General features: G+C 34.2%; 2 protein-coding genes across 2 annotated transcripts in view; one reads left to right on the plus strand and one right to left on the minus strand.

Annotated features, from left to right (window-relative positions):
- The first annotated feature begins 2845 nt into the window (after positions 1–2845).
- LOC106461244 (cuticle protein 16.8-like) overlaps positions 2846–15061 on the plus strand; it is a 29708-nt gene continuing 17492 nt past the window's right edge. Inside the window, exon 1 of the mRNA XM_022388113.1 lies at positions 2846–3009. Coding sequence (XP_022243821.1) covers positions 2953–3009 — 57 coding nt within the window. The 5' untranslated portion in view covers positions 2846–2952. The remainder of the gene's footprint in view (positions 3010–15061) is intronic.
- On the minus strand, positions 4702–7396 carry LOC106461243 (cuticle protein 10.9-like). Its single transcript, XM_022388114.1, has 3 exons — positions 7339–7396; positions 6453–6581; positions 4702–6273 (listed from the first exon to the last, which is right to left on the minus strand). The coding sequence occupies exons 1-3, from the start codon at positions 7345–7347 to the stop codon at positions 5905–5907; spliced, it is 507 nt and encodes a 168-aa protein (XP_022243822.1). The 5' UTR covers positions 7348–7396; the 3' UTR covers positions 4702–5904.

Consider the following 15061-nt stretch of genomic DNA (forward strand, 5'->3'; position numbering starts at 1 on the left):
TGATGTTACATAACTCTTTCATTGGAAGTACTGTGAATACCATAGTGGATGTTTTCCACATGGTGATATACTTGTAAGTCCTGTGATCTCACAACAAAAGATATGGTCTACAAGAAAAGACATAACTATCTTTTTACATGAATTCACTTTGTAAAGACCGTTCATATAAATTTACATAAAAAAACATGTCAGACATTTACCAACGTGATTAGATTTATATCCAAAGACCATGCTTATCATAAATAAGTTAGTATTATTTCTACCGTAATAGAGTTTTAGTTTTTACATCTTAAACATCAAAGAAATTGCTATAAGATTTACGAAAATTAATAAAGTTTAATTGTAGTGACAGAAATAACATAAAGTCATAACACGTTATCACACGGTTTTCATTTAAGTTAAAACCATTAAAAAACCTATGTTTTTAAATTGAGGAGCCAATGGTGTTTAGTAAGGATGAGAGAGTGTTATCCACTTTTGATGTAGTTTTGCAGTCATCGATAAAATCATTCTTTGAATGATAAATAGGCGTGGAACTTCTTGCTACTGCAATGCCTATGTCTGTTAGCAAAAAAAAATCAGGGACCTGTGATCGACGGCAGCCGAGACCAAGGGTCTGTAAAATGTTGACAAGTAATCTGATATTAGGTGATGTAGTTTCTCTTGTATATTATACAGAGTTGCAAAAAACTTATGCTTGCTCTCCACTACATGTATGACGATTTTCTTGAATTACTAGAACATACAAATGCATAAAAATAAAACTGATAATATATCATTACAACCCTTTTTACTGACCCTTTACTATAAGTTTCCAATGAAAATAAATGTAACAGAATCTGAACTGTATGCACTTTGCGGTGTTTGCTGCTGCTGCCAACGAGACCTTTCACCCAATACCAGAGCTCTTTGGGTTAGCTGGGAATGCAAACCTAAAGTTAAATCCTTTAATAAAGAAAGTCGTTGATGACTGATATAGTATTTTGACTAAGACATTGTTACATTACCAACCAACCCAACGAGTATTTTATAAGCTAAGATATTGTATAGTAGTTGTCTTGAAGTTTTGTTATTAATAAATGTTTCAGTATGCTTGTCATGTCTGTGGTTTTACATTGTAGTTGTAATGATAAAAGTAAATGTGTTGAATTTATAAAATGTGAAAGAATAATCACTTCATATATAATTAAGGGTCCTTTTAAGATTATGAAATTCAACTCTTTTTATAAACTATGTTTATTTATGAAAAATGTATTTGATACTTTGGTAAACTAATAAGTTGAAATGTTATACGAAGTTTTGAATGATACAGAAATGGAATTTCTGGTTTGTCTGTTAGCGTTATAGAAACGAAAGGATTACTTGTTTTAGCATTAGATGAACACAAGGGTCAAGCTTTCTCAACTTGCCATCTGCTTGGATGTGTCAGTAATAGGTTGAAAGAGTGATCTATTTGCAGTTTTTCGAAATGGTAAGAATATTGCTTATCAAGCCTATATACATAAAGTTTCAGTCAAGAAGAAACAGGCTCAAGACAAAGATTTGTGAAAATAACTGCAGAAAAGTAAGAATAGTAATGGTTAAACATAACTATTTACGTAGATCCTTTAAACTTTAGCCAAACAAATCAACTTATAAAGCTAAGCATAAAAAATTATTGTATATTGTTTAGAGATTTAAGTAAGCGCCCTTTTCAGGGTGAATATATGTTATACAATATGTTAATTATAAAAATGAATTAGCGATAAGTTTTACATATAAAACATTATGAAATGCAAAAAAGTATGTCAAGCAAACTAAATATAGAAGCAAAACTATAATCAGTATGTTAAATGTGTACTAAGTCGATGCTTACAAAACACACTTGGCTAACTAACTGTCTCATTCAATATTTATCAAAATGAAACATTATATGTGGTAAAACTTTTCAGGATGTATATCAATTAAAGAAGAAAAACTAAAGAACTAACGAATTAGTAAAGTGTTTTATATATAAAGTAACTGATAAATATGAAAGGTGTTATGCTATAATAGTTGCCTCATTCAAATAATAGATAAATTAGGATAGCATGTGTGATAAAACTAACATATGTAACAGAGCTATAACGTTGTCTAATTAAAATAGTGGCTTTACTTGCAACTTTTTAGGACATATAATTAAATATAAACTACAATGTTGATGACGTATGTAAAACTATAAATGATGCTTAAAAATAGAATTGTCTCACGATTTAACTTATAAAAGCAAAACAGTAAGTGTGATAAATATTAAATATAGATTTGATAAAGTAAACATAAATTGAGACCTGTATGCTGTCCTTGGTCCGCCTATAGAACCTTAGTAAGACCATCCATCTCGTAACACCATCCACCTATGGAACACCTTCCACCTATAGAACTTTGGTAACAGCATCCACTTACACTTACAGGCCCTCTGGTATCAAACTATTGTCACCTTTCCCTAAGACAGCTGTGCCAATGATCAGTTCATCCTCCTATTGAATTATTTTTTTATAGTAACACCATAAGCCCTAGCACAATCTGCCTAGTAACACCATCCACCCCCTAGCAACACACCTTTTGGTGAGTAACACACGAACTATGATGTCACTTAACATACCCTAGCAACGCGTCCTCTGGTACCACTTCGTGGCAGGATGACGTCATCGTCTTGCCACCGCCCCTTTCACTTGAAGCAGAAAATTAGCGTGTATATTCGGGGTATCCAAATAACTACTGCTGATGAAGTAGTTACTTATAGATATAAAGAAAAGTGTTGAAATTGTTATTGCTATATACAAACAGAACTGGTGAATGATTTATGGTCAGTATACAAACAAAGCTGATGAAGTACTTATTAATATGTACAGAGAAAATTGGTTAGATGGTTACTGGTAGGAGTGAAGAAAACTAGTGAAGTGGTTACTGGGGGGTACATATGAAAATGGTGAGATGGTTGCTGATATATATATATATATATATAACAAAAAGCTGATGAAGTGGTCATTGGTAAGTTCAAAGAAAGCTGGTAAAGTGGTTACTGGTAGATACAAAGAGTACAAACATTTTTGTAACACATCTGATTTTTTGCGTACAGTAGACTTATACATTTTATGTAAATACACATAGTAAATTCGGGATTATATTCAACATTCATTCTTCAATACGGGGTTGGTCCATTTTTCCCCCCCTTGATTTTATCACTGAAAAAGAGAGAAAACCCTTAATGAATAAAAACGTACTTGTTCTTGCGACCATCTAGCAGTAAAAATCACACCAATAACGGTCTCACCAGCTTCACAAAAACTTATCAATGACTACTTCAATATACCTACCACTAACCACTTCACCATCTTTCTTTACTCCTACCAGTAACCATCTAATCATTTATATTGACCAATAACGATCTAACCAGTTTACTTTATACCTGTCAGTAACCAATTCACCAGCTTTATTTACTCCTACCAATAACCATCTAATCACTTTTATTTATACTTACCAATAACGACCTAATCAGCTTTCTTTGTACCTGCCAGTAACCATCTAATAATTTTTATTTATACTTACCAATAATGATCTAACCAGCTTTCAAGAATGAAAATACTACTGTCCATCGTGCAGTTGCATAACCTCTAAAATGCATATCTTCAGTTTCCCAGTATCTCTGTATATTATATTTGGTACTTACTCTACTTTACCATGAAATATCGCTAAATCAACATAGTATAAGGTAAAATTAATAGCTGGTAATTCTGATATCAAATATATAAGACAATGTTTAATAGTCGTGACATGCGCTCTTTGACCGCCATCCGTACACATAGGTTTAAGTGTTTCATTTAATTGAAGCTATCCTTTTCGTTTTCTCAGCCATTATTACTTAGAAAACAATCGATACAATAATTCACTTGAAAACCATTGCTTATTTGACTGTGCATACCACGTGTTTTTGTATACAGCCATTGCCTTTGTGTTATGGATCTTACAGTTGGCGTCTGTTTATGGATTTTCTTAAGTTTCATTTTATTACAAATAATATAAGAATCATGCACACATGTGTAAGGATATATTTTTACTTTTAAGGTAATCTTTCATTTTAACTTGTAATTATAACAAGATCTTACTATCTACTGCAAGATCCGAGATCCTACCATGATACCATGATGTCCACGTATTTACAAGCCTGTTTTTCATACAGTTTTTAGTAGTATCATACTTGAGTGATTCTAAATATTCAAATAGTAATATTTTTCATTAAAATCCTCAGTAGTTGCTCAGTTCCAAAGTTACTGTTTATTTACTGAATTTCGATCTCTAATGCAATTAATAGTAGTTTTTGAGGAATGGAAAGATTTACAAACATTTTGATCATGTGTTATAAAGGATTTTAATTAATAAGCTTTTTGTTCCTAAAAGTTCCATAAAAAGAAAAACATATAACTTCATATGATTGTAACTGACCACTTACCAAGTTGATACTATTTTGTTCATTATCGGATGGTTCAGCAGTAAGTTTGAGAATTTATAACGCTGAAATTTGGGGTTTGATTCATGAAGGCATCCCTTTGTGCAGCTTTCTGTTTAACACCAAACAATGCCCCCTAGTGGCACAGCAGTATGTCTGCGCACTTACAACGCTAGAATCCGGGTTTCGATACCCGTGGTGGCCAGAGCACAGATAGCCCATTGTGTAGCTTTGTGCTTAACTTCAAACAAACAGATTTACATGTGAGATATTTATATTTCTTATTATATAAATGGTGTTTATAAGTGAAATTCAATTCTAAAGTTAAGTTTACGGTTTTTTACTAGTTTCAGATTTTTAGTTTTATAGTTTTTTTAAGAGAATGTTTAAAATTCTAAAAATAATTCTGGAAAAAAAGCTTGAGTCATCGGTTCCATCAGAGGTCATTGAAGTTTACTTGTACTTAGTGAGATTCATATATATATATATATATATAGACAAAATATTTCCATTGTATTCAATCTTTTCGACAATCAATTAAACAATCGACTCGAAAACGAATGCAAATTAGACTTACGTACAGTAATACACACACACAAACATACATATACACATATATTGGTGAGAGTTTTTGTGTGTAATTTCTTAGCATGGTGCTGAAGGAATTGTTACTGTTTATCGTAGAGCAAATATTAGATAATATTATTCAAAATATAATTTACTGAATTTCAAGATATATTTAGTCTGTTATGGTAGAAGCCTCTATATAGATCGATAACACCCACAACCCTGGCTGTCGGATGTTACATTTCTAAATAACTATTCCTGATTGTTTCTTATAGACAGATGTTGGATTACATCGATAAAACTACTTCGAAATTAAACTTATAACCAGAGAAAATGTTCGGATGGTGAGGAGGAGGCTAGTGTCTTTGTACTCCAAGAAAAGTGTTTAAAAGTAAAAAAATGGAAAAAATTAAAAGTAGGGCCGCGATTATGTGCATGTATATATATATTTTACTCTGACAATACTGTTGAGTATATTGTTTATACTACTGAAGTCTACTGTTCAAAAATAAAGTTCAACTGTGTATTTCTCTCCTTATGCAAGAATCATACTTAACCTTAATTTCGAATACCGTGTATAGTCTGTTATAATCCCTTTCTTCAAACATATATTGTTCAGTTGGCATCAGATATACTTTAGTTTATAATACATATGATAAATTGCAAAATATTTTATTTTTTAAGTAGATACAGTAGATATATTTACAATGTCAAGAATAACGTAGAGAGGTCAGTTGGCCAGACACAAAAGTTAGTTATCGGTCATGTATAGTCTAAGAAAGAACATTAACGAATTCTAAGGCTCTAAAACGTGCTTCCAGGCTTCAATAAATATTTAAGAAGCAACTTGAGTAATGTAGAAAAAAAACTATTTACTGAGGGTAGCCATAGATCGGGACCTTGATATATCTGTATTGTTGGACATGCTTCGGGGGACGAGGAGGAGGAGGGGGATACTTCGGTGGTGAAGGTTTAGCTTCTGGAATTACTGGTGGCTCTTGGACTGTCATTTGTACACTAGCGGGGTTGGCATTGGCTGTACCAGGCTCGTTGGTCTCAATCTGAGGTTGGAAACCGTCAACGTCAGCCACGTAGTTCACTCGGCGGAAGATGCCGTTTTCGTCGATGTAGCTGAAACTTCCGGTGACTGCACCACTTCCGTCTCCGGATTCCTGTCGGGTAATGGTATTACCGGCTTCGTCTTTGATTTCGAAGCTGTACTCAAACGGCTGGGGTGTCTCCTGTAGTAAAAATACACCTGTTCAAATCTTTAAATCTCTTATTTACTTGATTCTTGTATACACTGTATATCCTGTGTTGAGCAATAACATGAGAGAAATCAAATGTCATTAAAAAAAGTTATCAGTTTTCGGCCTTCTTACGACTATGTAATTTTAGCATATATTAACAATATCCATACCTTGGGAGCAGGTGGAGGAGGAGGAGGAGGAGGGGGGTATTCATAAGATGGTGCGTTGATACCCTGGGGGTATGGAATTCCATATGGCACAGCAGTGACTGCCCCAGTCACAACAAAAAGAAGTAAAATCTGCAAAAATCAATTAAGTAATTAGCATTTTATTTCGCTTTTCTGCCAATACCAAGAAATTCTTTTTAACTTTGATAAATTTTATTACATCCGCTTCCCTTCTTAAGAATGCCGCTAGACAATATTTAACACTACAGGTGCATGAACACATGCCCGATAATGGACAACTAACAGTGTTAATAATTTAGCTCATGTTGAGTACTTCTTCATAAGTCTGTGTTTTTACTCATTGCTCGCCCACAAGGATATTACCGTTTCGTTAGGCATCAGAATTTTTTTAATGGAAAATAGTTATTTAATTTATTCCGAATCGCAGCTGCTAAAACAACAGTAATTACTACGCCAGATACGTGGTTGGCAAATGTAGATAAAAACTGTCACACTAATCTTACTTTCAAATTGGTAAAATAGACTACTTATGCAATCCCTAAAACTCGAATCGCAGCTGCTAAAACAACAGTAATTACTACGCCAGATACGTGGTTGGGTAATGTAGATAAAAAACTGTCACACTAATCTTACTTTCTTTTATCAAATTGGTAGAATAGACTACTTATGCAATCCCTAAAACTCGAGATTGAAATACAACCATTTAATTATTAGATTATATTATCCTCGCTGCTTCTGGTAATACCAGTGTTTGTTGCACATCAGCTAGAAACATCCCACCACTAAAGTTTTATAATAAAACGTAGACAAATATCAGAACCTACATCTGCAAAATACGTTACACCTCAAAAACTGATATTGGAAATACCTTTATCATGGTGTTTGACTAAGGCTTCTGGGAAGGTGTTCTCCAAACCGTTTGCCTGTTCTTCTCTGTCGAAGATGAGCAAGATCCATATCTTTTATAATAAAGTTTGCCCCACATTTTCTGCAGAAAAACTGGAGCGCCTCATCTGAGATAGAAAAGATGGAGGTCACGTGATCAAGCAGATCCTCAGCTAAAACAAAAATTATGCTCCATCACCCTCACCCTCCAGCTAGGACTGCTAAAAATCTAGACCGAAAGGTAGTTATACTGTCTGGTAATTTTGGTGAAGTCATGGTCTGTCGCTGATACAAGTTTTTGACATTTTTACACAGAAGCCAGGTTGAATATCTGTTCAAGAACGTATTAACAACTAAGTCAGAAGGTTTTTAATTTCGGAATTTCCTTACTCCTTTTTTTTATCTTTAGACTATTTTAACTTTTTAAATCACCGTCTAAAACTATCTCTCCAAAATCATCTCACGGCAGGTTTAAACAAGCCTACATTTCAACTGAAAATAATTAATTTGCCCTTTTAATCGCTAGTATAAAACGACAATGAAAACATTGAGGCTCGATTTGGTCCGTTATAAAGCGTCCGAAATATTATGAAAACAGAAAGAAATAAAGAAAGAAAATTGCCAACAATAACCTACCACTTGACAAATTTGGTTTGAACCTTATTAACGTTGTCAATTGTGCTCTGACGCAGAGCTGCGATCATAGCTAACACAGAATATAGTATACAACTAAGCCTTTATGAAAGATTTAATGAATACTTTCACTGTCTGTTGCTATTTACTAATGCCACTAACAACATTAATCTTTATAACTTGTAAATTCCTTAAGTAACAGGACAGGGAATGTTTCAGTACTAAAACAGCAACATATCATGCTTCTAAATTAGAAAAGCTATTTAATTGTCATCTCTTTGCTTTAGTAACACGTGGTTTTTACAAAAGGTTTATCGTGAATCCGACGATAGTTTTAAATTAGCTCCATATGTTTTAATTTATCACTGTGCCGGCAAGTTTTATTAACATTTCTTAAAGTAAAAGTGACCTGATTTTACCTATTTTAATTTTGAGTTCAGCCGCTTCTTTTTTCCATAAATGTTGCATGGGTAGATTCTCAATCCACCGGTTGAGTTAACAGGAAAAAAACAAAAACAAAAAACTTTAAAATACCCATAAATGGCCATAAACCTATTTTTCTAGACTACAACTGAACTCAAATTTCGAAACAAACGCACATTATCTGATAAACCATTGCGGAAAGATTAACAAGTTTCATGCTTAAAGAACAAAGTACAGGACCTGTCAAGTAAAGGTTAAAGTTTATAGGTTAAGATTTATGAATACTTTTTCATTTTTGATGAAAACATCAAGGTGAAGTGGCGTGTTAAAAGTGAATTGATTTCATTCTTTGACCTCGTCAAAAAACTATTTTTTTTTGTCAACCATCTTTTATTCAAAAAATGGAATACGTTATATTAAATCTATTTTGTAGTCTCGCCATGTAGTTATAGTCCATATCGCCACGTTCTTGTCGTATTCTATCTGACGACCGCACATCTTGAGAATATCCCTATAAAAAAAAGCTCCATCGTAAGAATTTCACGGTAAAAAAACACCACTCCTCCATCCATACTTTATATAATCCATCTAGTGAATGAGAACGACTGTCTTTCAGCGCCCGTTTCAACAGTCTGATCGCATAGAATTCCATGGGTGCTTGACCAGTATTTCTGTGTGGAATAGCATGAATACCCATATCATTTTCCAGCTGCTTGAAGTATGCGACGATTGAACAGATATATCTTGGAAGCAACTTGTGTCGCTTTACCAGATGGAGATCGTCCTTCGTTGTGTTGTGTAATATTGCCTGGGGCGCGTGGACGACTTTTACCACTGACTTCTCTGTTCATGGATTCTCACCTGTTAAACGATGCCACACTCTGCTTACCATAGTTGAGGTGCAACATATTACAGGTCTCTTTCTTGATGGTACTAATGCCCCAAGTCGATCCATCTTCCTTTATTTTCCAATGTCATTAAGTAAAAGGGATATTTCCGTCTTGGAAATTCTAAACCTTCGACCTGAACACATCTTCATGATCTAAGTGTTTGAATATTTTCCATCGAAAAGGGCTGTTACCTATCCTTCCCATTACATTACCTAAGAACGCCAAACAATATGAAAATGTAGTTGTTATACATAACGTTCCACCGCGACCTTTTATCCACTGTGGTTGCTATGTGACATGCTTGTTTGCATATTTGTTTTATAATAATGTGTTCGATTCTCTGTAAAAGGTAACTTTCGTAAAACAACAACGATTAAGAAATATATCAAGTACAGTTAATAAAAAATATTATCTACACAAGGGATTATTTTAGAAACTTATTTTGGAGCACGGATTGGCCCTGTGATAAAGCTTTGCTTTCAGTTGTAGTGGCGTTATAATGTCACGGCCAATCCCACTATTCGTTGGTAAAAGAGTAGCCCAAGAGTTGGCGGTGGGTGGTGATGAATAGCTATCTTCCCTCTAGTCTTTCACTGCTAAATTAGGGACGGATAGCGCAGATAGCCCTCGTGTAGCTTTGCGCGAAATTCAAAACAAACCAAACCAAGCTTTGCTTTCCTTCTGTTCACCAGGGAAAACCTTAGTACCTTTGTCATAAATACACAAACCTATTTTCTGGTACTTAAGGTACTTAGCTATTAAATAGTAGCATTTTACAAGAAATATTGAAAAATCGTATTTCAGGAAATAAGAAACACTTAAATTTAAAAGGTTCATACGTGTTAATTTTCACCTTCAATTTTGCAAAGAATTTGATATGAAACGGAAGTAAAAGTATCTCTCCAGTATGTTACTAAAAGCTTTACATTATTTCTACACTAGCGAGACAAGAGAAAAAAAGAGAAAAATAAACAGTAAAAACAAATTGCTTCTACATTTCCTGAACCAATCTGATGGATTAAACATGGTCTGGTGGTTGGGGTGCTCGATTCGCAATCTACGGGTCGCGAATTCGAATTCCGTCTTCGAACATGCTCGCCCTTTCAGTCGCGAGGGTGTTATAATGCGACGGTAAGTCCCACTATGAGTTAATTAAGAGTAGTCCAAGTGTTGGCGGTGGGTTGTGTTGACTAGCTACATTTTCTCTAATTCATTATTCAATTAGCTCTTCAGCACAGTGTTGAATCTAGACCTTTCCATCAAGGGGGGGGGGGAGAAGCCGGGGGGATTGAGTTCAAACTCAATAAAATGGACTGTATTTCAGGGGGGTTGCACAGTGGGGATTCTCCCTATACACATTTCCTGAATTCAACACTGCTCGTGTAGCATTGCGGAGAAATTCAAGAACTAATCAACCAAATAAACATTATGAATGAACAAATGATTAGAAAAATATGAATCTAAAGAACAGATTAAATGGAGAGTCGTTGTTGTTTGTTATTAAGCGCGGTTTCTAGCAATATCAAGTCCCCAGACACACCAGTGTGCTACTGGGGGGGGGGGCAAAATGGAGAGAAAAACGCTTACAAAAATGCCAATGTTTCAAACGCAATTTTAATTGTTTCTGACAAGTAGTAACCGTTACAGTTTTTGTGTGGTTTATCTCATTTAACGTTTATTTGTTTTGAATTTCGCGCAAAGCTACACGAGGGCTATCTGCGCTAGCCGTCCCTAATTTAGCAGTGTAAGACCAGAGGGAAGGCAGCTAGTCATCACCACCCAGCGTCAACATCTTGGGCCACTCTTTTACCAACAAATAGTGGGATTGACCGTCACATTATAACGTCCCCACGGCTGAAAGGGCGAGCATGTTTGGTGTGACGGGGATTCGAACCAGCGACCCTCAGATTGCGAGTCGAGCGCCCTAACCACTTGGTCATGCCGGGCCTCTCATTTAACGTTGTTTTATATCCTCGATATAACAACCAAAATGGGAATTGATTGTAATTAATTTTGTACATCTATTGTTCTAATAATATGTTCTATTAACGTTTTTGCAAACAGTTTTATAGCTTTTAAATTTTTCTTCAATAATTGTATCTTTATATTCTGTCTTCTATTCAACAAATTTAAAAATTTATAGATAGTCTATAAAATCGTGTCTTTTCTTTATTAACAAGAGGGAATCTTCAATAATCGCGGCTGCAATTAGATCTCAAATCGGTCAAGAGATGAAGCTATGAACTAAAAGTTTGTACTTGAAAAAAACTCGGAGCCATTCTATGAGCCGCTATGCCGCGGCTAAAAACTGTTTGCTCGTTAAGCGAAAGGCTACACAGTGAGCTATCTGTGCTCTGTACACTACGGATATGGAAACTAGATTTTTAGTGTTAATTACTTTTACTAACTGAGCATTCTAAAACTGTCGAAAGCAAGGTAACTGAGTCAAAAGCTTATGCAATAAAAGAAAATTAAAACAACGTGTAAATTGTTAATTAGTTCCAGTATAATTAACATTAATTTAACTTGTGTACTTCCTTACTATGAATATGTGACAAAACATATTATAAAATTCTAGAAACAAACTATTCAAAAACATAATACAGAATAGAAGTTAATTTCATCCCAACAAATAAAAACATTATAATGCTTTTATGAGAGCCAATACAACAATGACTCAATGTATCAATACATTTGCAAAGAATGCAATAAATTCGAAATTAGGAAACTAGTCAAGCACAAAAAACACGCACACAAAAAATTCCATCACAAAAATTTCAACAATGCTTTTCGAATTCGCTGAAAAATATTTCCTAATTCTATATATGGAAAACGATGTCAATAAAAGACAAACTAAAGAAGCATTGTTAAGTAAAAAACGTAAATCAAACATCAATAAAAACACGGAAATTAGCTTATACTTAATTCAAATTAAATTGAATTATGGATATTATTGATGTTTATTATGTATTCAATATCCCGGATTTTCTTTGTGTATTTTGTATATGATGACAATCGGACGATCTGCAGAAACGTACTGTGGTAAGCTGTATTATTTTATGTTATAATTTAGATGTTTGTTGCTAGAGAGAACGTGTACGAAGACGTATATAGAGATTTGTTTGTTTGTTTGTAATTAAGCACAAAGCTACACAATGGGCTATCTGTGCTCTGCCCAAATATGAAAAAAATATATAAGATTTATTAACTCTGTCGGCATTTTTTTTACGTAATTTTTCAAACAGGACCGTGCTCTTTTTTTACATACAACGTTCAATAACTTTTGGTGACAATTGTGAACGGTTCCATTTCGGGTAAATTTAGATTTATTTGAGAAATTGTGTACTGTTGTAACGTATTATATCGTTAAGGCGGATAGATATTTTGAATTATGTGGTAAAAATTATGCAAAATTCAGTCCATGTAACAATACAAAATTAGGTTATTTCTCCCTCAACGTTTGCTAAAGGCTAATAGGCCCAATTTTTGACAGAAATTCAGAGACTAATTATGTGCTTAGCCTACAAATAAACGTACTTGTTAATTTTCCTCTCGCTAATGGATCAATGACACACACACATACTAACTTTCAAAACTTTCATGAAATCTCTATATGTGCGGACTTCCAACGCTAGAATCCGGGTTTCGATACCCGTGGAATGCCTTTCTTTAATAAGTATGGCTAACAGGATATTTATGTATTTCTTTCTCATTCCACAACAGGCCTTATATTTCACCATCTTTATTATCGATAAAAGGGGTAAGTGGGTCTTGGAATTATTGAACAGTATTTGATTAACGATTATTGTGAAGGGCCTTAAACTTAAAGCTATTTAGTTTTCTTTAATGGTTGATAGATTGGTGGCGATTTTTAGCGCAAAGCTAAACTATAGGGTATCTGCGCTCTCTCTACAACGAGGAATCCAGCCTCGGATTTCGCAATTGTATGTCCATAAACATATCGCTGACCCATCAAAATGACTTGAAAGTAATCTTGCTGTTTGATTTCCTGTTTGGTTGTTGTACTTGCCACGTAATGTCGTGTGTTAAGTTACTTTTACAAGCATAGAAAGTATCAAATCAAATTCCAGAAATGTAGTCGACGTAGTCATGATATAGTGATGGCCCAAATACCATTTAAATTGCAAGTAAACATGCCTGAAAATATGCGAACTGCCCCAACATCGCTACAACCTGACAGATTTAGACTGAGTGTCGTAAGGTTCGATTTCAATCTAAGCGAAACTTGTTTGAAATCTTTGCCTAGATGTCACTGTTGTGCGTTATATTACAAAAAAACAAAAACAAACAACAACTTTAAAATAAAATTGTAGTTATCTTGCACGTGAAAGAACGGAAGTGAATCCTCGATAACCGCGGCTGTAATTAGATCTCAAATCGGTCAAGAGATGAAGCTACGAGCTAAAAGTTTGTGCTTTAAAAAAACAAACTCGGAGCCATTCTATGAGCCGCTATGCGGCGGCTAAAAAAGTTACTTGTATAGTTGTAATGAAAATACTTACATACTGTTAGAGTGTGACTATTAAAATAAAAGATGTGTTTTTTATTTTACTTATGATTCACATAATATTGTTCATTATTTTGCGCAAGTCCAATGTCTTTTGTTTTTCATAGCAAGTAGAGCATCAACGTGTGTAAGAAAGCTTTAGTTGGTCAACAAATAACGTTTAAAACGTATGTATAGCAGCATTGTCGTAAAGACCAGTTCGCATATAAACAATATAAGTCATTTAACCACGTGATGGGCAGACAGGATATTTCCGTCACTAGTACTGCAGTTTGCTTGATTCTTCTTGTTGTTATTCAACTTTTCCATCCTGTTTCGGTAATAATAACATTATTTTTATGATAATTTTGACACAATTTTTAAAAAGATTAGAAAGCTTTAATTACGAGTAACAATAATATAGGTCTGTGGAATTATTATTAATATGCCTCAAAATGTTATCGGCTTATGTCCCTAATATAACATTATACAAATACTACTGTTTATGTAAAACAAGTTGAAACACCCGCCAACTGACGGGGAATGTTTAAACTTAATTAAAACAATGTAAGTTTAACAGCAATCATATATTTCAAAGTAATAAGTTGAACATTAACTTTATCTCGAAATTTTAAAGTTATAACAAAGCTTCTTCATTCACAACATTTGCAGTTTGCGTTCCATCTACCAACAAATAAAGATTTTAAGGTGATTCCACCCTTGAACACCCTACATCTCACTGTCCATGAGAAAAGCATGGTTGTTTGAGAAACAATCCAGCAACATTCATACTTTGACCTTGAATCACTTTAGAATATTCAATATTGGCTAAAGCGTCAACCTGCCAATATTGTTTTTTTTGTTTGTTTTTAGAGTGACTCAATAAGCTGGGAGCAATTAACCAACAGGCTTTACAAAATAGAAATAGGGTTAAGTTCAATTTTGACCACCTTAGTCATTCATCATAGTTCATAGTGTTTACATACAAATTTTGGGTGAGATTGGCCCGATATGCTCGAAGAGTTAGGGTGCAAACAAACACACATTTCTTCTTTATATATATATAGATAACAACCTGAATGAACGTTAAGCCTACATGTGTAACTGCTTTTACGTTCAATTTTCGGAATATCGGGTCTTCGGAACATTGGTCCTTCGAACTAAAGACCCTTCAGAATATCGGGCTGTAACCAACAACATTAGCAGGTCTAGATGTAACGTTACAAGCCATGTAACCAGTGGTGGGATTCAGC

The sequence above is a fragment of the Limulus polyphemus genome, unplaced genomic scaffold (genome assembly GCF_000517525.1).
Source record: "Limulus polyphemus unplaced genomic scaffold, Limulus_polyphemus-2.1.2 Scaffold921, whole genome shotgun sequence".
Lineage (NCBI taxonomy): Eukaryota > Metazoa > Arthropoda > Merostomata > Xiphosura > Limulidae > Limulus > Limulus polyphemus.

Bases quoted from the DNA above. Each gene is read 5' to 3' on its own strand.
- LOC106461243 (XM_022388114.1), bottom strand. The intron at 6,274-6,452 runs GTATGGATATTG...TTTTTACTACAG, and splicing joins CTCCTCCACCTGCTCCCAAG to GAGACACCCCAGCCGTTTGA.